Genomic DNA, 23,714 nt, shown 5'->3' on the forward strand with positions numbered 1-23,714 from the left:
CATTCTGTAGTCTTCAGTGTTTGAAGCTCGCTGTCTTGCGAAAACTCATAGAAGTTGCATGACTGCAACCCTGACACTTATCCTGAAAGGTAAACGATGAGTAGGATTCATTTTCATTTGGAATCATCTTGGCTTGGTCACCAACACTAAATTATGTCCATTTACAGGAGGAGATTTATGCAGATCACCATTTTCTTTTTTTTTTTTTTTAACTATCCTTGCTTTGTGACTCAACAAAAGAGGTCTTAGTTTAATAGCTAAACTCCTGGTTTTTATAAGTCCTGACTCCAGTCAGCTTTTGTTGATGTTGCAATTCAGTATAATATTTATTGGATGATTGTAAAACAATTTAATGGAGAAAGACTTTCAAATACACAGATATATACTGTATCCATACATTCTTTTACACCCACTCTCATGTCCAGTATTGGGTAGTTTTATTTATTTGCAAGGCCAAAGTTGTTATTTGTGACAGAATGTCTACATGTGATGTATGTGAGTAAACTAATATAACATGTTGTTTTTCCTCACTGTCCGTGGTGTGTGTGTGTGTGTGTTTAGCTTGACCAGAATAGTGGAGATCCTGGGAGAGGACAGCCCCCTGGGAATTCACGTCGTTCCCTACTGCTCATCACTCAGTGGACGGTGAGTAGCGTACACAGTAAGGTACAGAAATACAATATAGTCAGTCGCACAGGTTTATGCACACAAAAACAACACATACCTGTGTACTGTACTATGTGTAAGTCCTCATTCTGCCCTATCACCTCAGAAAGACTCCTCTGTTTACCGGCTACAGTGTGTCCCAGAGTTATATCCTCGTAATCCTGTTCTGTACTTGAAAGGAATTCTTGGCCCTTGCACTGCATCGGTGATCACACTCTCTCACACACACACACACACACACACACACACACACACACACACACACACACACATACATACACACACAATGGAAAAAGGAGGAAAGGGAATAAAAATTGCACAGCTATGCAGGGCTTTTATTTGGGTGTGTGACAGTCAGACAGTGGAAGGGGGATTTCCTAAAGGAAAGCAGGATGGGTTTTTATGCCTGTTCTCATGACTCACCTGACCCTACCAGTCTCTTCCTCAAGTTCACCACTCTCTCTCTGTCTCTCTCTGTCTCTCTGTCTGTACTCTCTTTTTCCTCTCTTGTTACGATTTTCTGCGTCCTCTCCTCCGTCTTTCCTGAACCTCCTCTATCTCTCTCCTCCATTTACCATAATCTCTTTCACCTTTTAACCTACTTTCATCCTGTTGGAGCTTAAACCTTTTGTGTGTCACTGTCAACGTTGCTGCTTTTTCGTGGTATGGTAAGGAAACAGTAGAAGTGATGGACTGAGGATGCTGGGATTGTTTTTTTCTGTCCATCCAACCATCTTACTGTCTGCAAATGTATGGACCTTTCACCTGTCCATCTGCTTGTCTTTTTATGTCTTTATGGTGTATCATACAAGTGCAGGTAGAAATCACCACAAGTTCAAGCATGCCCTTGTGTTTGTATAGATTTATAAGATTCTGTTAAAAAAAAAAAAATCGAATACTTTATGCAGCTGTAACCTCCCTCTCTCTCTTTGCAAATTTTTAGGTCTCTCGGCCTTTACATCCGTGGAGTGGAGGAAGAGAGCCGCTCAAGGAAGGAGGGCTTGTTTCAAGAGGACGAGTGCATTGTCAAGATCAACAACACTGACCTCATAGACAAGACATTCAGCCAGTAAGTGCAACACTGTCTCGGCTGAGTATAACTTGAATTCTCTCTTTTGAGAAATAGAAGCAGGAGAAACACAGATGTATTCAAATGCAATGAGATCCAGGGAATGAATCATTTCCCATTTAGTCAGTCCATGATTTTGGGTTAATGGAGGGACGTACAAAGAGTCAGTTTATCGAAAGGATTCACCTAAATTATAAAGTCACACAAACAAAAGAAAAAGTCCCATGTCCCATGTTAGAAGTTCAGTTATTTTGCTCATGTCTCAATATTTTAACAGAGATGATCTCCTTCACCCCACATCAATTACAGTGAAATGAGACACCTGACATCTACTCTGATATGGAGGAAAATAAATCATTTAAAGTAGATTACATTTGGGTCTTAAATATTGGATGTAGATTTGTACCACATTAAGTTACATTAAAGTTGCAGATACATACTTCACCTAATGTGAAGGCAAAAGAAAAGAGAGAGAGAGAAACGAGACTCCTCTTGGAGAAAAGTCAGGTCTGGCCTGTCTCTTCCTCACCGCTGTCTGTCCCTCTGTCTCCTGTTTACCTTTCTATTGTCAGAGGGCTTGTATATCACATTCCTGGCATCACAGAGAACGGCAGAAAAGACACTTGGCAGATGTTTTGAGAGCATTGCTTTCAAAATCATCTCTGTGCATGTGTGTGTGTTTGCGTGCATTGCGTGAATGTGTGTGTGTGTCTGCTTGTTAGAGCTAGCCTCCGTGTGTCTTCACGTTCCATCTCGTTCCTGTAAGGCAAGATTTGTTCAAGATTCATCTGAGACCAGATGTTTCTCAGTTGAGTTTGCCACTGTAGCTCCAAAGTAGCTGAAACAAAGTGCATTAATACAAGGGTGTTTGAGAGTGTAACATAACTACAGAGAATTAAAATGACAAAAGACTGGCACAGATTACAAGGACCGGTGTGGATGTTACAATGATTATCACACATTACAATGTCTATGTCGTCCACACAACAGTCCTTGTCCAGTGTTCACTGTGGTAATAAGATTATATGTGAGGTATTTTATGCTGAACTGTAGGTAAAGGGATTATCACTGGAGGGGTTTGTGCCTATTGTTCAAAAACAGGTGTATATTCACTCTCACACAAACAGTAGTTCGCACATGCACATGCACACACACACAGTTTTTCACCGGCAGGTATTCAGTCCAAAACACAAACAGACACGCATCCTACGTTTGTGAACAAACTCCATTAACCATGAAAAAAAAGAAGTCTTACATCTAGTGTAGTGTGTTTCTTAACATTGAAAGGTTTCGTTATGACACACACACACACACACACACACACACTCTCTTGCCAGTATTGTTCTGTCATGGCAGGTGTATTGAGATATACAGCTTGGTGGTCCAGTGAAATATGTGTAAGTAGGCCACTGATAGTCCACTGATCCCTGCAAGTGCTACGTCAACACACACACACACACACACACACACACACACACACACACACACAGGCAGGCACGCATGCACGCACACACACACACAGCCACACAGCCATTGTCCTAGCTTGGCAGCTGCATTGAGGAAACCTGCTTGATTATAATATCGCCTCTTTTTTTTTACACAAATGTGGCAGCACACGTCGTCCAATCAGGAATAACAATGATATCATCTGTTCTCAATGGTCCCAAAGCACACATCGACTCACACAGCCTTCACATCTACTTTCATTGTACCGTATTGTGGTCTTAATACAATGCAAATCATTTCAAGTGTCATTCAGGAAGGTGTGACACAAGCACTCGCTTAGAATGCTTAATGCATTTAACGGTTTCAATATGCAAATCCTGTCTGAGGAGAATGAAGAAGAGATGACCACCCATCCCCGAACACACATTCACGCTGCTTTAGAAATCATTCTCACTCGGAGCGTCATTCACAGAAGTTGCTTCTCAGATTTCAACACTTGAAAATATCAGTGGGTGGCTCAGTAGTCGGTGTAGGCTGGCACATGTGATCAGTGCATTTGTCTTATACTGCACACAGAAATTGGTCAGTCTTTCAAAGGCTCAGTGGCTACATGTGCAATAAATATAGTAATATGCACACAGATATGAAGTAAAATCAGCTCTGTGTAAATGTAAAGCACATATACTTAAAGCTCACTTGATTTGCTCTGCTGATCAGGTTATTATCTTTAGATTATTATTATCAGATATTATTATTATTATTACTCTTATAACATATCCAATCTATTAAAATGAATATACAGTATCCATCTCACACACCTTTCTAAACATAGTCTCTAGTTACGGATATATTATGATCATTACATGTCATAATAATCTAGGCAGGAAACAATAGGAGAGTAATCCAATAAAATTTAAATAAACTGGATTTTCTCTGTCGGTTATCTGAGGTGAATGATGGGCCGTACCAACCGCCTCTGACACAATGCTCCTGTTAACTTACTTAGCATAATCTGATAGAAACTAATTGTTGGCAAAATCATCTTTTTTATAGATCATAAGATTATAATGGCCTGCTGCGCAGGTGTCAGTGTTCTGTGTAGCATCCTCTGTGCTGTCTAGGCCTGGACTCAGTGAAGATTAAAAGGGGGAAGACAGAACCACTGGCTTTGGTGAACTAGACATTGAAACGTTTTAATTTTAGATTAATGATGTACATTGCAATACATTGCAGCTTAGATAAAATAATAATAAATTCACTAAATTAACAATGGTAAACATCTAAGCGTGATATGTGTTTTATTTTGATTGGTTAAAATAATTTAGTGGATTCGCAGAAACAGTGGACCACCTTTGTGTTTTAATAATAATAATAAGTCAGAATAATTTATTTGATTTTACTTCAGATTGTCAGATTTAGAAAGTGTATACTGTTTACACAGCATTAAAAGCACATCAAATAAACATTACAAATACTGTATGTTTATTACATCAGACAAATAAGCAGCTTCAATGTAGTCACCTTCATGATTTGCTTAGTCATGTAATTCTTATCTTAAACACATACTGAAGTCTTGAAATAAAAAAAGAGCACAAGTTGGATGCAGAGGACCAAGAAAATCGGTTAAAGCAGAAGTAAGTGATATATTTGTGTTAATATAAGTCTTAAATAGTTATATCTTCCGACAGCAATCACTTCTATAGAGTGTTTGGTCTGAAACACGGGTCTCTCAGTCACTCTGCTCTGCTCTGAGCCGAGGAGAAAACCTTTCTCGTATCCTACAGTTTTTATCCAATGAGGAGAGAGAACGGCATGCAGGGCTGTGTGTGCAGCCAAGGGACGCCGTGAATGTGGTGACGTAGGGACGAGGACTGTTATGGTGCGTTCAAGGCAACTCGTATTTTTCCGACCTGTGAAGTCGTACCAGTTCGATCTGGTACATAGACTGTAAAAAAAAGACGTACTGGTACGATTTCACGGGTCGGAAATTACGAGTGGCCGTTATAGTGACTTTCACAGGTAAAACAGGTCGGAAAAACACGGGTGGGTTGCCTGGAACGCTACAAAGTCGTAAGTTGTGACTTGAAGCTGTAATTTACGGTTTCAAAAGCCTGCCTGGAACGCAGCATTAGCCAAAACGACCGGATCGCTTACTTCTGCTTTAATTAATTTAATTAAAAAAAAAAAAAAATGTTGGAAAATCTGAAAAAAGAAATTGGTTGTACTAATCAGTCTTAGAAATGACAAATCACTTAAAATCTGTTTAGTTACGATATAGGAGCCTAAAATATGTAACATCTTATTACATTTTTTAAAAATCGAACAGCCCATTTAAGATCATTAGCAATTAACTGGAACTTGTTTAATTTGTCATTTGTAATCAAATCTCTACTGCTATCTTTAATTATTATGTTTCTCCTAATTGAGGTATATATCTTTTGATAATGACTTTGCATGTCAGAGATTGATAACTATGCACCCTGTGTAATTAAGACTAATGGCAAAAGTTAGTTCTAGTGGTAAATGAGTATGAATGACTCATACTTCACCTAAAACTACAGCACTTGTTGAACCAAACTTTTTTCCCTTCCAGAGCCCAGGAGGTGTTTCGTCAGGCAATGCGTTCCTCAGTAGTGCGCTTGGAAGTAGTTCCCTCCTTCAACAGAGAACGATATGAGAAGAGTCTGATTGGTCAGCTGTTTCCCGGTCCTGACAGCAGCCCCCGCATTGCCAAAACCAAAGACACACCTCCACCTGTCAAAGCCAAACCTGTGTTTAAGCCCTCTGAGAATCCAGCTGCTCGACTGGCGGAGGATGCTGCCACTATGGAACCCAGCGTCAGTGTGAGTAGCTCGGCTTAAAGGGCACACTGTATCTAGGATCACTCAGAAACATTATGGCATGTGAACTTTACTGCATAAATAGTATAGGATGGTTGGATGAAGTCAGTGGTTTTAATGAGGAAGTCACTTTCACATTTATTTGTAACAATAAGAAAGTAGCTTGTGTCCTAATAAACTACTGCCTGCACCAGTTTCTACCTACATACCTCATCCAACACCCTGCAGGTGTTCATGAAATGTGTTTTTATTTTGAGCATGATTTCCGACTTCTGAACCAAGCCAGTGTATGTCATCATTCATTTCTTCCTGTCTCTCTGCCAGAAGCACAAAGTGTTTCTTATTTAAACGGATGTGAAAGTGGCGTCAGCATCACCATGGTGACATAGGTGACATTTGAGAAACAGCTGGCGCGGAGGCGACAGTTACTTGGCAACAGATGAATATCATCTCATGTTATGAATTGTTTCATTTAAAAGTGCCTATATGTGATTTTGTAATACAGATGTTGGAGCAGTATTTGATGAACTTTGTATGATACTTTATTTGTTTACATCATTTCCACATACAATCTGTGTTTAATAAGTGGATGACATTTACAGTGACTCATATGTGGTCACTTTTGTGTGACGGGCCATTAGTCTGCTTTAACAAATATCCCCTCACTCTGTTTTTTAAAATGTTTTTATGAAGAAATAATTTCACAGTTCACAGAGCAGTCCAGTCATTAGAAATGATACAAGTACAATGCGACAAACTGAAAAATCCAAATGGCTCATTTGAATAGTTAAGCTGCTGTGGACGTCCGCTCGAAGCCTTATATTATTATATTCATTTTAGTTAATTAATTTGGACGTTGTACTTTCTCCACCCAGAGCCCAAAGGGGATGAGTGAGAGCCCCCTCCTCAGGAAAAGTCCTGCCCTCTCCAGCATGGTGGCCAATAAGAGAGGAGGACGGAGGCTGAGGATCGACTTAAAGAAAGGTGAGGAGCCTGTGAGAGTCCGCCTTCTTTCTACTGATGTTTTCCATGAGCATTGCCAGTAATCGTTACTAATTAAATTGGTAAGAGAATTGTTTTGTTCTGAGAAGTTGCATATATCTCTATATTTGTTTTCACCACCAGCACTCACACATACACATACACATACACATACACATACACATACACATACACATACACATACACATACACATACACATACACATACACATACACATACACATACACATACACATACACATACACATACACCCTTACTTCACTGCTGCTGGCTTGTTGTATGTATAAAGCCTGTACAGATTTTGAGGAATAACTGGTTCAGTTTCAACACTCAAGACTCAGAGTACAAGTGATGGACAGTGTCTGATGCTTTTACCTTTTGATCCTATGCACCTGTCGTTGAGACTGTGAGGTGTACAAGAACTTTTATCTTGGAGTGTGTGTGCGTTTTTCAGATCATCACTTTGCTTTGAGAGATTCAGTTAGAAATAAAAAAAAAAGTTTGTGGAGTGTGTTCTTTTTTATCTCTATTTGTTCCACTTTGCTCATTTTTTTTCTCTCACTTTGATTCTGTCATTTTCTGAATGTAGATAATTGACCCGCTTTGTGTGTCTTCCTGTTCGCCCAGCATTGTGCTTGTTTTTTTTTATTTTTATCAATCTTCCTTTCTCTGCTCTCTGGCTCACGCTCCCTCCTCTCACCCTCCCTCTCTCCATCTTCCTGATTCCCTCTCTTCAGGGTCTATTAAGTCTTTATTGATCTGTTCATTTCTGCTGATATGAATTCATACTGGACCAAACTGCTGACTTGGCTCTGCTAAAGAGACCGGACTAAATGAGGTCTATAAAACACAACCAGTCTCTCCGTCTGCGTGTGGCCCCCTTTTTTGTACACGTGTGCATGTGTATGAGTGGTTTCTTGTGTATGTGCACCTGTTTTTCACTGATTACTATTTCAATCTTCACCACTTCTCTCTGCAGAACATTTCCACTGTGTTGCACTCATTTCTCTTTTACCTTTTTCCTCCTTGTTGCTCCCTCATTTTCTTTTCCTCCTCTCTGCCCTGCACCTGAACCCATTTCTAAAACCCTCACACCTGCAGATAGTGTAGCAGCAGCTATAGCTAAAGGGTTTAAAACAGCACACACACACACAGACACACACACACACAAAGTCTCGTAAGGCTTTAAATGATCACAATTCGAGAATGTAGTCAGGAAGCTGAGTCAACAACACTGTGTTGAAGTTTTCAGGAATAGTTCAGGGTGTGTGTGTGTGCCCGCGAGGATGGATGTATTTTTTTTCTATCAAACCCTTTTGAAGACAAATATAGAAGCAGGGAGTAAACAGCTATACAGGATATTTTGTGTGCTGACATTGGCCCAGGAGTGTTATTCACGCTCACACATTTTACCTCATGTCTCGATTCACATTTCTTTGTGTGTTTGTATATCCGTGTCTAGGCTCCGAAGGTCTGGGCTTCACCGTGGTAACCAGAGACTCTTCAGTCCACGGCCCTGGTCCCATTCTAGTGAAGAACATCCTGCCACGTGGAGCTGCCATCAAAGATGGACGTCTGCAGTCTGGAGACCGCATACTAGAGGTACACAGCAGCTGACTGTTCCTCCACTCAGCTCATTATCATCTTCACTCTAATCAGGCGTTGTGCAAGTTATTACATTACAAAAGATTTGTGCCATGGCAACAGAAGATCAATTCAAAATAGAGAGTAGAGGAGACTTAAGTGGCGATTTTTTTGATTTGGTTGATGTGTGTGCGCGCAGGTGAACGGCGTGGATATCACAGGCGTGGGCCAAGAGGAGCTGGTGTGTATGCTGCGCAGCACGCGGCAGGGGGAGAGTGTGTGCCTAGTGGTCCTAAGACAAGAAGACATGTTCCTGCCCAGAGAGATGGTAAGAGCCAATCACAGAGCTGTAGTGTCAACTAGTGGCCAAGACTTCCTGGTTGCAGCGTGGTGCCTCAGAGGTCAGGTATAAGGAAAACGCTTTCTTATTCAGTTATCTACAGTATCCAGGTAGCCGTTAAACTACACCATCGGTTTTCATTTTCATATTTCAACTCCTGTCTAATTATGTAATTTTTTGGTCCAATCAACAGGCTTGCCTGGATGATGCACAACTCAGCAGCCTATAGGAAGGCTTCTGTTTATAGACACTGACCTCAGATCTCAATAGGGGCTTTACTGGAAATATCTCAATTGCCTGTGCATTAATATTTTTGCTTTAAACATACCAAGTGATCATATAATGCAGTACTTCTCCATTCTGACTCAAATGAGGACATTGTAAAGCTGTTGCAAGTGGTGATCCTGTGTGCTGGTCTACCCCTCCCACATGTTTCTGCTGATTTCCAACACTGTTTTTTTATGAATAAACTCTTCTTTTACTCATCCTTGTTCTATTTTCCTGTGCTTTTTCCTTTATTCTGACTGCATGATCAATTTCTGTGCATGCACTGGTGTTAATTAAAGCACTTGGATTTTTCCCAACTATGAACGCATGACTTTTCTTTTTTCTAAATGTCTTTATATTTCCAGATACTGCAGGTTCACAGACTGCAGTTTTCATTCGATTCCTTCTTCTTCCTTTACTTTTCCACCTGTCGTATAGTTGAAGCTCTTCAACCTTCATTTTCTGTCTCTTCTTCACTCCCTTTTCAGCTGTTGGTGATTTCTTCATTGTTCCTACAATTCTGAGTTGCACACATCCACACTCTGATAAAAAAAGGGGGATCCACCATCTTTCATTCGGCCCAAATTTGCTTTTGTCTGCTCTCCACCCATCACTCATGTCTTTGGTTCATGTTTTCCACATCTCACTGTATCTTATTCTCCTCTTATGCTGCCTTTTGTGTCTCTTTTCCCTCTGTGTCTCTGTCCGCTCTTATCGACTGATGTTTCCTCAACAGCTGCCAGAAAGTTTGACACACACACACACACACACACACACACACACACACACACACACACACACACACACACACACACACACACACACACATAGACACGCACATGCATGCGACCCTGAGCCCCATAGGAAATTCTGTTTCTGCAGACAGGAAGAGGAGCAATGTGCAGGAGTGTGTACATGTGCTAACACTTAGGATCATTTAGGAGTGTTGTATCTAGTCCAGAGATTGTCCATGAGCGCATGTCTGAACTCCATGGCACTTGACTTGGTCACACATTATATGTGTTATTGAGTTTTACAAGTGTTGCTGAATACCTTCACTCAGCATCCTGTCACACATGTCTCCTCAGAACCTCTCCACTACAGCGCTGCTCCTTCTTCTTCTATTACAACATGCTGTTACACAGCAAACAATGCCTTAAAGCTTCCTTGGTAGCAAATTCCCAGTAGGAGTGAGTCATGATATTTTCTAGCTCTCATGTGGATTGTTGTTGTAATCTTTGGAATAACAGACTTGATACACAGTGACAGGTTACTCTTTGGGAGCATTTCGGCAGCTGTAATCCCACATCAGGACCCACATGGGGAATCAGATCCTTACTGAAGTGCAAAAGTGTTACCACAGGGACATTTGCATGAAGCCACCATGTCTTCCTTAACATTTCACAGTTGGTTAGCTTTTGAAATCATGCTAAAATCCCGTATCTACTGTGACCTTTTTTTTTTTTTTTCCTTTTCCCTTTGCTTTGACCCCAAATAACCTGACTGGAGTCTGCCTCCATTTAAACTGACCTGTTCACAAGTGGTGCAGGTGTGGCCATCTAGTCCACACTCATGCAATTGGCAGCTTTTGCAACAGATTACAAAACACTGTCTCAAAATACCGTCTTATTATTATTATTATTATTATTATTAATGTGTTTATATAGACAGGACAATGCATACTGTATGGATGGATTGGATTTAGCACTGTTGCTTAATTTCATCCGTAGTCCCCAAACACAAAACAGTTGACACAAAAAGTCATTTAAACAGAGGACCGATAGATAACAAATATTAAATAAGTAGATTTACATGATTGCGGAAGGACACTTTAATTGTATCAACCTTATGAACCCCATACACCTTTAGTGTATTCATTTAAGCCAGTATTTTGTGGATGTGATCTTCTGCCAGCTTTACTGCAGCTGGTTAACATTGAATCAGTTGCCACAAAACTTAACCTGGTGGAAAGTCGACCAAAGCATCACTCACCCTGTCAGGAAACTGAACTTTTCGGGGGGGGGGTTCTTCTTTTTTTCCCAAAGACATGCTCGCTCACTCGCACTTATTCAAAGCAAGAAAAGAACTGCCTGAGTATTGTTCTTCTGCATCAAAGCAATGCACCAAAACGTCTCCCATAGGAAATGTATTAGTCTGTGTTCTCTCTGTATATTTTGATTCAAGGACACTGCTGGTGTTTGTGTGTAATTGCGTGTGTGTGGGTGCGCGCGGGCACTGTTGTACATTTTGTAAAGTTGTTAATCAGTTTCTCTTCATGTTCCGAGCCTCTGCATGCTCAGTGCTTACATCAACCTCAAAGACTTTTCTCTGTTGTTATATGTTGAAGACATTAGTCATTTTAAATGCACAGGGGTCTAAAACTTTGGTTCTTCTTGTGATTTTAGTCAGTTTCTCAGGCTTTATTCTTCCTCATTAACAAGAAATTCAAGTTTTACATAAAGAAAATAAGATAAAAGAAATATATACTACAGCAAACACAGAACAATGGTTTTAATGGAAGACGGGAGTTCCAGTTAATACTCAATTCAATAAATGAGTCACACAGTGATAATGAACACTGATTAATTACATGGGCGGACTGCAGTTTCTAACTGGCGAGTTTAGCTTGGCTTGAAAACACCATTGTTAGTAGATGATGAGTGTGGTTGCTTTGAGGGATGTTGGGAACGATGTAGACTGAGGGAAATGGCGATGTGCAAACAGGAAGATGAACCAGGATTCTGTTCTGACCTCAGTGTTTTGTGATAAAAGAAGACACATTTCTGGAGTGACTTCAGTGTGTTTTTGTGTTTGTATGTGACAGAGAGGCGGAGGTCAACATTTTTTATGTCTTCACACTGGCGACAGTCAGGGCTGGATGTGCTCTGGTTGTCTGTCTGACTGCCCCTTTATCTCAGCAACGCCTCAAGGGAGCGTCCTCTAATCCGGTACAAACGTTCACTCTGACTCAAAGATGACCTGGTTGACAAAGGTCAAGGACCCAAGGTCACAATGACCTCACATTCCTGTAAATGTGATATATTTGGAACCCCCAGAGGATTTTTCATTACATCTGGCCCAAACCTTCACTTGGACCCAAGTATGAACTCATAAGAATTGGCCAAAGGTCAAAGGTCGCTGTGACCTCACAAGACAAGTTTTTTGCCACAACCCTTTAACAGCAAAAACAAGAAAAATGTAACATTTTGACATCTAACACAAATGATCACATTTTATGTCCAAATGGTCAAAGGCCATCTTCACTATGACATCATAATGTTCAGCAAAAGAAACCTCAATAAACATAAATCAACTCTCTGACTCAAGAAAGGGAGTTTGTGTCTATATTTCCTTCAACTCAGCTAGCGAAGGCGTAACCGCTACAGTAGGCGGTAATTCTACTTCTATTTATTGTCTCTCAGTTGGCAAATTTATCTGCGTCTGCCTCGCTGAGCATCTTGTCCTCACCCTCTGCTCCTGACAGACAGTACGCCCCAGCAGAATTCACCTCTGTCTAACACGCAGTGGTGATTGTTCAACAGTCACAACAGTTTTCAGAACAAGTGAAATTGCAGCTCTGAATAGTGGAGCCATCAACACACTACTTAATTAAAAAATGTGTTGCAGTGTGACCCATTAAGTGTACATGGAAGGAGGGGTTTCAGAACAGTGGTAATCATCCACCTGCAGCTGGATATTCTAAAAACAACGGCCTCGTAACAATTTCCACGTCTCTCAACCTTTTTTTCCTTCATTTGTTACTTTACTTCAGCTTCTTCAGCGTTGATTACTTTTCTTCAGCTTATCAAGAGAGGCCAGTTGACCTGTTGGACAAAGATAGGTATATACTGTATGGTGACTTGCGTATTTGATTTTGAGTTTATTTGGTCGATTAAAAACAACTGAATGGCTGAAGCCATGGCTTATTGTGCCTACCCTTTGTACATCAAGATATGCATTAACAAGATGAAGATAAAATGCAAATGCAATTACATGATGAAGATAAAGAGCAAAAAAACAAACAAATCAAAAATCGGACAGAATTAATATTATGGCTTATATTTGCAAAACAAAAGAAAATACTAAGAACAGACAAGATTGCCTTCTCAGTTCTCCAATGTGTCATGATATAGCTCTATACTGTAGTTGTCAATAAAAATACATTTTTAATTCATAGTCAAGGTTATTCCCTTTACAGATATGCAATGACTTTTCATGCTAGTTCTTGCATGGCTTTTTTTAAGATCCAAAATTCCCTTAGTTTGTGCTACAGTAGTTCTCTCTTGGCCTAAACAGCTTTGCTGCTTTTTTGTTATCTTGTTGTGATGGATAAGGACTGTCTTCTCTCATATAGGCACAGGCAGAGATAGTGTTGTACCACATCAGTGTTGTTTTCTATGCAATGTGGCAGATCAGAGAACTGTCATATTTGAATTAAGCCCTTATGTTGATTTTGTTAAAAAAAAAAAGTGTTCATTACTGTCCTTAAATTTCATAAAACACATAAGCTGTTGCTGCTTTCCTTTTTTTGCAGGACACACTTTCTTCGGTTGACAGTGTAGATACAGTCTATTCAAATGAGGAAGTGCATAGAGGCAAAGAGTTTGCCACCATGTTTGTATTTTCACACCTCAACATCAAGCATAAGCCTCGTAGTCTTCTCACACCTCACTAGCTAGAATCTTTTCCAGGTTTTGCGATGTCTGTTTCATATTATTCACACAAAGCTTCCACACAAGCTCTGCCAATTCTGTTGCAGACCTCCTGCTGCTGCAGAAGACAGCCATGTACAGACAGTTCTGGATTTTATATTAAACTTTTTTTTTTAATCTGATCTTCACCCACACTTGTAAATATAAACTTAATGCCCATGGGGGAAATGCTCCGTCTCTGAATTGCAAGTTTCCTCACATTTAGCATCAAACCAAGCAGTGGAGGTCTGTTTACAGTGTAAACCGTTACTCACTTTCCTGCTCTATGAAATCTGTTATTTTCTTTCGAGAAAGATTGGCCAGCCTGATGACTTTTATGTGTTTCCAAAATGACTGAGCCAAAACTCGCAAAATGAAGACAAAAACTTAAGTGCATTTTGCCATGTCACAACAACGTTGACTAGTTACAAACATAAATATATATTTTTCATCCCATTATTTTGCCACCATTCAAAGTCCTCGTTATTGTCTTTGCTAAGGACAGCACCTCCATTGGTTTTTACTAACTTACTTCTCTTACTTGTCATTTGAAAATCTTGTTCTGATAATGTAGGGATGTTCATGCCTGCGAGCGGTCGTCATCTCTTAAGAATTCCGTAATATTTTTAAGATTGTCGATTCATACAATACAATATGCACAACACTGTTCCTTTTGTACCACTTTTTGAAGAGAAGTCAAACAGCGACACGACTGCAGTTTTGTTAATGACTTGATATGAAGGTTCACGCCATGTTTACGGAGAGGAAACAGAAGAAGGATGATGATGAAATGATGGAAGGATCTTGTCTATCATCTCCTCCCCCTCTTCCGTTGTCTCATTTTTAGCCCACCATCTGGTGTTGTCAGCTAAAGTGTGTGCTCGCTGTAGAACAAAGACATTACACCACCTCTATACACAAAGACACATACTCGCACACAAACATTGCAGGCTAAAAGCTGTTTTTTAATTAGTTTTTCTTTCCTTTGTCCTTTTATACAGTTGATGCACCACAAGTATACATCCACCTGCTGAGGTGACCAGAGCTTTGACACCAACATCCAGGGAACAATCACAAAACTAGCATTCAATAGTAAGAAAATTGTAAAATACAGTATAATGATGGATCATCATTATTGATTCATTATTATTTATATTATAGATACTAGAATTAATGTGATGGAAGCAGGCCCGAGTAGAGTGTAGTATGATTTCTTACTGTGTAATATTTACCATCTACCTCACCTCAAACATAGAGCATAAATGTTAAATGATACATCTCTTTTGTTGATTATCTGAATACAAACCATTCACAAATGCACTTAGGCAATTTTTACTGACTGAAAGGTTTGTGTGTGATTCCACCAGAGTGTTTGTGTAGCTCTGGTTTTGGCACCCGGTACATGATGAGTTATAAGACAGTCGTCTGTTTGTCCTTTTTTTTTCCCTTTTCTCTTTTTTTCCACAACAGGAAACATTCCCCTTCGTGCCAGATGCTCCTCTCACACACTCTGACAAATCAGTAAACAGTTGGCAGCCGGTGACAGAGCACATTCAAAACAAAACAACTTTATTGAACAGTTTCTTCATTTCCATTATTCGTCATCCGTCACTGTTGCAATCACTGTGTGTGTGTGTGTGTGTGTGTGAGAGAGGCAGTGTGTGTCTGTGCACCTCTTTGAGTCTGTCAGTGTGTGCGTGTGTGTTACATCTCAATGATATCGTCACTTATGTGACCTCACAGAATCACTACAGTAGATCCCCCATCTGTTACACCCTCAGAGACCTGTGTATGCACACACACGCACTAACTCCCTGGCAGCTTGGTGTCTCTGCAGGAGATGCCATCATCCCAGTGGAGAGCAGCTGAGAAGGGTATCATCTCTCTCTCTCTCTCTCTCTCTCTCTCTCTCTCTCTCTCTCTCACTCTCTCACATCTCTCTGCTGTTTATTGGAGGTGTATCAGCTCCTTTATTATCCTATCATATCACACATGCTCAGACATATCAATGGTGGGTTCAAAACACTTTGACTTGGCATGGGTGGTGTCAGTCACAGCAAAATGTTGCTCTTACACATAAAACCTTTGCTTTATTTAGAGTACTAGGAACAGTCTGACAAATATTATTCATCTATAAAACTCCTAAAATCAATTTAGAATTTTAAATGATTGACATTTTGGGAAATAAGCTTTTTTTCAGTTTTACCAAGAGGTAGATGAGAAGTTAGATACCATTGTCATGTCTGTTAATTATTTTTAATTTAGTTAATTTATCACCAAGAATGAAAACAGAGAAACTGTGAACTGTCGAAAAGTAACATAATTTGCATACACCTCTGAAGCAGTAATTAACATTAACATGTTGTATCTTTGTTGTTTGATCCCAGAGGGAAATAATAATCAATTATATTTTATGGCCTTTAAAAAAAAAATTTAAAAAAAAGCTTGATAACGGGGTGGAAAATGTCAAACAGTCAGCATCTCCTCAGGGTCAAAATTAATGAATTTAAAGTACTGTATGTCAATTGCCTGACATGGCCATGTTAGTTGGGGAAAAAAAACAAAGCTAATTGAAATTTGATAGAAAATCTGAACATTATTAAAACATCATTAAAACATTTTCTCTGTAATCCCAAAAAGATATTTGTAATGCAAAGTAGAGGGATCCACAAACCTGTGCCTGTTCGTGCTCCCACGCCCACTTCCTAGTTATAGACACATTTCATCAAATTATATCATAAACTAGTCAAACATTTAAAGATCACCTCTGAATCTGTTACAGACAACAGCTATAGTCCTGAAACTGTTGACAAGAGGCAATTTGGTTTTCATGTGGAGGGGTCTTTGGCACATGAACAGTCCGCACCACGGACCCATATTACAACATGTCGGCCAATGAACACTCGTAGCTTCAGAGAACGAGCCCTGTGCCGCCAACATCTGCTGTGGATTTCACCAACCCCGTGGACTGGCTTCTTCTGCACGCGCTGACCTTTATGTACAGCTACAGAGGAGATGGCACAGTGACGGCACCAGAGCCACACTCGTTTAATTACAGTGGACTGTCAACATCAGAATATGCAGTGCAGCATCCCTTCATTCAACACCATCACAGACTTGTTATCAATGATTTAGAAATCTGTAACTGAAGTCTATCACTTCCTAAAGAAAACTATTTCCAACTCCTAGACATAAACACTGGTCATCCATAGACGATCAACTAATCATAAGACACAATAACGGAAGATCTCATTGGTAACTGCTGTAGATCTGAATAGCATATAGCCAGTAGAAGCACAAGCAACCAGAAATGAGAAAATATGCTCACAGCAGAGGAGAAATAAAAGCCCTGCTAATAAATTAAGGCTTTCTGTCCACCCTGAAGCTACAAGGCTTTTAGTCAACCACTATGTCAAACACAGGAGAGTAGAATTGAAGCCCTATTGAGGTAGTACAGGGAAATGAAAACCCCACTCTTATGTTGTGGTCCAGTCAAAGAATGGCGCTGCACAGAGCTGGCAACACTGCAGGCTGTAAATGTCCAAATAATGTTAACTCTTTGTCTCTGTCTCTCTTTGTGAAAGAGCCCATGTGAAAAGGCCACATGTTCTTCAGCTGATCATCGGTGCAGTCCATCACAGACGTTTGTGATCACAGTGCAGACCTTGCCATTGTGGCCTTGCCAAAAAAAAAAAGTCTTGTCCTCTATTTGGATTATCATTTTTATTAATCTCCACACCTCTCCCTCTCTCTGTGGAGTTGTATATGCCTTCAAAATGTGGTGTGCAGCCCTCCCACTCCAGCCTTTACACTGACCATTAGAAGAGGGCGTGGATGACTGGACAACGGGGGGCCCATTCTGAGAGGCTTGTGACGGGACAGTTGTTTTCATAAGTCTAAAACATAGCCCATAATGTCAGGTTGTGTGCCTGGGAGTACTTACCTGTGTGTGTGTTCACACCTACTGCATTTAAACACTCTGACTGCTGCTGTTCGGCCTTGTAAAAATGAATCCTTGGGCAGTCGTTCCCACAGCATGGGGATTTTTACACACATGCTCACACACACACACAAACTCACACACGGTTTCTCTGCATGGCTGGGTGGAAGGGCATCTGTGAGCTGATCTCATTAAAATAACATGTTGCTGGAAGTGGGTGTCCTCACACACAAATCCACAGAGCGACCATAGAGTTTATAGCAGCATTGTATTAAAGCATGACCCTAAATATTACTCACACAAGTCAGTCGAAGATTAGGATCGCCATTCTTTCCTTCTTTCATTTTATCTTGTATCCCTCTCTGTTTATCTCCATTGCTCACAGTTGATCTGGCCTGTATGGCTGAGTTAAAGGGATAGTTCAACATTTTGGCAAATTGCCCCATTGCCATAATCCCTATAGTCATAGCAGTAGGTTTGTTACCTTTAATTGTCGGTGCAAGCTATTTTTAGAACAGCGGAGCAGAGCCGTGAGCTGCTCAGAGCTACGCTACGGAGGCTATTGGAATTTCTTGGTTTCTCTCATCAAACTCATCAAATACACAATCCAACAACTCCAAAACGCTGTCATGGACAAGTTGTGACCTGCACATTCACCACGCTATGAGATAATAACAGAAAGTTATGAGACAGAGTTGTTTTAGAGGTAAATTCATGCAAAACTGTTGATGGGCGTTCCTGTCGAAGGCAGTTTTTCAGCAAGCAGTCTCTGCATTTGCCTCGAAAACAACTCTATCTCGTAACGTTCCGTTATTATCTCATAGTGTGGTGAATGTGCAGGTCACAACTTGTCCACCAGAGCGTTTTGGAGTTGTTGAATTGTGTATTAGATGAGTTGGATGAGGGAAACCAAGAAATCCGATGAGCCTCCGTAGCTCTGAGCAGCTCGCGGCTCTGCTCCGCCGTTCTAGAAATAGTTTGCACCGACAAATAAAGGTAACGAAGCTACTGCTATGACAATAGGGATTATGGCAATGGGCCAATTTGCCAAAATGTTGAACTATCCCTTTAAGAGTTTTGTTTTTTCTCTTCTCACTCGTTGTGAGTTTCACTCTCCCAAATGTGCCTCTCCCATCGTTCTCCCCGTACACGCTTCCCTGGCTGAGTTTAATAAAACAACTCACATTCTCCCACCCCACAGACACTGAGCTGTCTTTTTAATAGTGTGTCTCTTTCGTTGATCCATCATCGTGACAACCCACTAAAATGCTCAATGACCAGTGTGAGGAGGTTCATCTATGCTAAGTGTTTTCTCTGTTTGTTAGAGTTTGATAGAGTTTATGTAGCAAAGATACAATCACCATTTTATAGCCACAAATGGAAAAAAGAAAAACACGCACACACACACATGAAAGAACATCTCTGTTTATTGTTTTAGTATCATACACAGATATAACCACCTATCATAGCAATGAGGCTGAAATAACAGAAATGTTCCATGAAATTGCAGTGTGCACTTACAGTACGAATTGTTTGTGCCCTTGTCTACTCCTGTGTTTGTGTGTGTGTGTTTTTTTAGAGCAATTCCAGTTAATGAAAAAGAGAGGCCTTGTTTGATTGTTTGAGTTCAGCCACTGAGAAGAAGCAGGTTCCCTCTCTGTCCACTCTGTTGTGAAAAACATGCAGAATAGTTAGGTTTGATACCAAATTTTGCTGTTTTTTTCATTTTTTGTATCCCCTCGCAGGCTGACTGTTTGTCTGATAAATTATCAGAGGAAGCCCGGGAGGCTGTGCTTATTCATTGTTTTACAGGGAAATTGAATTCATCCCCCAGAAAAACAACTTTACATACATTTGCATATTTGTTTCCCCCCCTCCGATTCCATAAAACATCTCAGAGCCCTGTGGGTGGTCGTGACCCCCAAGCTGAGATCTGCTGGTTCAAACTTTTCTACAATAAAACATCCTCTGTTCTGAATTCACTCTGCCACTGACTCTGTCCCATGCTGTGTAGGAAAAAGAAAACTGGAAATTAATAAAGCAGAGAACTTAAATCAGCTAAGTTAAGAACAGCAGTAAAAACTCACAAGTTGCCAAATCATGACATTATTCCAGACAGAAGCTCGTCGTGACTAATAAATTCTTACTGTAATTACGCGCAGAAAGTAGCTAACATTTCTCTTCGCGGTGTTTTGAAGTTCTTTCCAAGGTCGTGGAGCCTCCTATCAGGTCTGGACAGTCAGTCTGATTGGGGGACTTTTTCCAGCAGGGAAAACAGCTTTCTGCAGAGTAGAGGACTTTGTGTCGGCTTAACGCTGTTAAACCTTCAATCCCCGCAGACAAACAGTGTCTAAACCTGACACTGCTGACCCACGCAAACACACATGCGCACACACACACACACACACTGATTGAATCCATGCATGCACATAGACAGCCATACAGGCTTTTTACTCCAAGTACATAGAATCATTAATGGAGTTCTGGCCAACACGCGTGTACACACATTATTGTACAGAAATAAACACGTGCACAGAAATTGGATTGCAAGGACAGACACAAAATGTTTACTGTGATTGTGGAAACATAATCTTTGTTTGTTGTTTTTTTTTGGTATTTTTTTGTGTGTACTCTTATTGTCTATCTGTCTAAAATCACTTAAAAAAAACCCCCAAATGATAATATTGATAGCTGGTGTCCTCCACCTCCTTTTTTTGTTCCAGATATTTTTCCATACCTCTTTCTCAGTTGGTTGTTTTTCACCATATTTCTCGCTTTATTATAGTCATATTTTATCTCTAAATAAAGTATTTTGTTCATGCTTTTCTCTTATACAATCTGTCTTTTCTGTCTCTATATTACCGCTGCTCAGTACTTCTATCCCTCTGGCTCTCTGTTTTTGCTCTATTCTCCAATTACCTCTTGAAAATGCACAGGTGATTTTTTTTTTTTTTTGATATTGCAGAGCAGAGAAAGGAAAAATGTCGGGTATATAAGAGCAGCTGGTCCAAATGGCTTTTTCTTTTTCCTTTTTTTTTTCCTTCGAAAATAAACTCCGGCTGCAATTTTTTCACTCATAGAGAAATTTAGCTTAAAAGCTCCTTGTGATGGTTTCTCTCAAATGGAAAAGCTTTTAGTTTAGCTTTTGGACACTATTCAAGCACAATGAACTGACCTAGGTCTCCCCTACCTCACCCTGTTCGCCCCTCTCCCTTCCCTATTGATGTCCCTCCCCTTCCATCTCCATTACCCTGTCTCCTACCACCCAGAAGGAGGACGGCTCCCGAGTGCCAGGCTTTGTTTTGGAGAATGGGAAGGAGCAGCTCATGTTCGAGGTTCCTCTGAATGACACCGGTTCGGCGGGGCTGGGTGTGAGCCTCAAAGGAAACAAGTCCAGAGAGACGGGAGAAGATCTGGGAATCTTCATAAAATCCATAATACATGGAGGAGCTGCATACAAGGTGACATAATATTCTCACACACACCTCAATGAGCAAAGTAATAAAAGAGGAAGTATGTAAAATCCTACAAAAAAGTCTCTCAAAACCTTTTTATTCACTGTAAGGTGGGGGCAGTGCTCTGGCATCCAAGCAGTCAACAGAGTATCACACAGAATGAAAGGAGTGTGGAAATCGATGTTTGTATATGAGATGGCTGTTTGAGAGCTGTTGAACCCCCGTCAGCTGTCTGCTTCTCTGCTGCCATGTGCTACTGGGTTGTTAACCTTTGACCTCGAACACACCGAGACACACTCAACAGGTCACAGACAGCAGAGAGACGGACAAGCAAGCAGATTTGCAGACTTGCGCACACACCCACACACCTGTGCAGCTTTTAGTATCTGTTCACAGAATAGATGGGACCAGGGGCCAGATGCAGCGATGAAGTAACACATGAAAACCATGTGTGGTCCATTTCCACCACAGAAATTGTAAATTTATAAACAGATAGGTTAGAATGTGTCACCTCACATGATCCTTTGACGAGACACTTTGTTGAATCTAAAGCAGAATAAATAACAAAGCTCGCATTCATTATCATCATAAATAACAATTATAAAATGCATAAAGGGAAATAATTGTGTGCTCAATGTTTCCTTCTGTATGGTTTGATATCTTTATTTATTGTGAGGCTGTACATTGCTAATTTAATATTTACTAATCACAATTTTAGACGCCTGTCTAGCAGCCTAATTAAGATGTTTCTTCTCCCAATAAATGAAGTTCAGAGTTGTGAGTGAACTAGGGGAAACAGATGCACATTTTTGTCTTCAGTTACATAACTAGTAATATTGCACTCATTTTTTTTAACATGTGGCAGAGAATAAAGCTAAACTAAACTATATATTTTATTCAAACTGATTAAAGAGTGTCTCTATCCATTCATGGTTAATTGCGGGAGTGAAAACGAGGCTTACTGTATGCGCTCAATTTTTCAAGAAGTGAAATTTATAACAAGGAACCATGTGAATGCATGGCTTAGTGATGAAAAGAATGTCTATGCATAGTTATTATTGTCATGAATTTACACAGTTTCACATACAGTATCTGTCCCCGGTTCTGCTGTTGAGACATTGTTAAAAAACAATGATACAATCAACTGTTGTGTGTTTTACAGGATGGGCGTCTGTTTGTCAATGACCAGTTGGTAGCTGTAAATGGAGAGTCACTCTTGGGACGCTCCAATCATGTGGCCATGGAGACGCTCCGTCGCTCTATGTCACAGGAGGGGAATGTACGAGGGACCATCCAGCTAGTGGTGCTGAGAGCTTTAAAGGTACAGTACGCACACTCTGTCTTATGAGGGCCACCACTGAGGCATTGATTTATTAAGTCAACAGACAAAAATATTCAACAGTTTGATAATCAGTTATTCATTGAATCTCATTGCTAAAAAAATAGAACAATTCATAGGTCTTTAAATATTAGTACGGTAAGTGTTTGTTATGTACAGTATTTGACTGAAAAACACAAGAATGATATTGTGAAGGTGTCATCTTGGGCTTTTGGAGCGTGAGATGTGCATTTTTCAAAATTTGCTGACATTTTATAACCTGACATGCCAGATGGTTTGTTTCACATCTGTTACACATCTGGGAAAGCTTTGTTGGAAAGTGTTTGGAAAAGTTGCTCTCGAAAAATAGTTGGCAGGTGATTGGCTCAACCATCTGTCTATGATATGACAGAGTGGGAGCCTGCTGATGAGGAAACACGAGACAAGGGCAAGACACACTTTAGTTAGCATGTGGGTCCTTGTCAGGAGAGTTTGTGTATAAAAGGCTCTCTTTTTTCAAATAACAAAACGGTCGCTTCCCCATAGCTGCCTGTAGTTCTCCTCATGGGACTCTGATTGGTCCAAACCACTGTGGCTCTGACACAAGTGAATATCGTGGCAAGAGATATTTTCCCTTCCAAGAAATCCAGCTGCTTTTCAAGTTTAAACAACAATTAACTGAGTAATAATGAAAAAAGACCAGTAGATTGGTTGGGATAAAGGGACACTGATAGGGATTTACACTGATGAACATACAGTAAAAAACTGTTTCAATGGATAAATAAATACACAGCGTTTATTCATAATACACTTGCATATCTTTTGTTGTTCAAGCCAGAATTTCCATTAGGACACCTGCAGTCATTGAGAGCATGCATGTTCCTGTCACTTGACTAAAAAGAAAACAAACATGTGTCTCCTTTATCCTTGCTCTGTGTCATCCATTCTTTCTTTTGGTGCTCAGTGAATATACAGTAGCATCCTTTATTTTTTTCAATGCCCTCTTCTTCTGCTTCTTTCTACACATACTTGACATTAGTCTCCCTGCTCTCTTCCCTGCTCTTTCCAGCAGTGCCAACAGAGCATTTACACTTC

General features: G+C 40.3%; 1 protein-coding gene and 1 long non-coding RNA gene across 6 annotated transcripts in view; one reads left to right on the plus strand and one right to left on the minus strand.

Moving 5' to 3' along the window:
- Positions 1–23,714, plus strand: part of LOC146964794 (partitioning defective 3 homolog B-like) — a 199,702-nt gene that overhangs the window by 63,675 nt on the left and 112,313 nt on the right. For all 5 annotated transcript variants that reach the window (XM_085766116.1, XM_085766115.1, XM_085766117.1 and 2 more), the window contains 8 exons: positions 562–645; positions 1,610–1,735; positions 5,775–6,024; positions 6,897–7,005; positions 8,487–8,626; positions 8,808–8,936; positions 21,116–21,307; positions 22,464–22,622. In XM_085766116.1, coding sequence (XP_085622242.1) covers positions 562–645; positions 1,610–1,735; positions 5,775–6,024; positions 6,897–7,005; positions 8,487–8,626; positions 8,808–8,936; positions 21,116–21,307; positions 22,464–22,622 — 1,189 coding nt within the window. The remainder of the gene's footprint in view (positions 1–561; positions 646–1,609; positions 1,736–5,774; positions 6,025–6,896; positions 7,006–8,486; positions 8,627–8,807; positions 8,937–21,115; positions 21,308–22,463; positions 22,623–23,714) is intronic.
- On the minus strand, positions 19,256–20,136 carry LOC146964795 (uncharacterized). The gene is made up of 2 exons (XR_015034622.1): positions 19,994–20,136; positions 19,256–19,852 (listed from the first exon to the last, which is right to left on the minus strand). It is a non-coding gene; the product is annotated as an uncharacterized LOC146964795 (long non-coding RNA).

The sequence above is a fragment of the Trachurus japonicus genome, chromosome 21 (assembly GCF_045865225.1).
Source record: "Trachurus japonicus isolate A0001 chromosome 21, Traja_1.0".
NCBI lineage: Eukaryota > Metazoa > Chordata > Actinopteri > Carangiformes > Carangidae > Trachurus > Trachurus japonicus.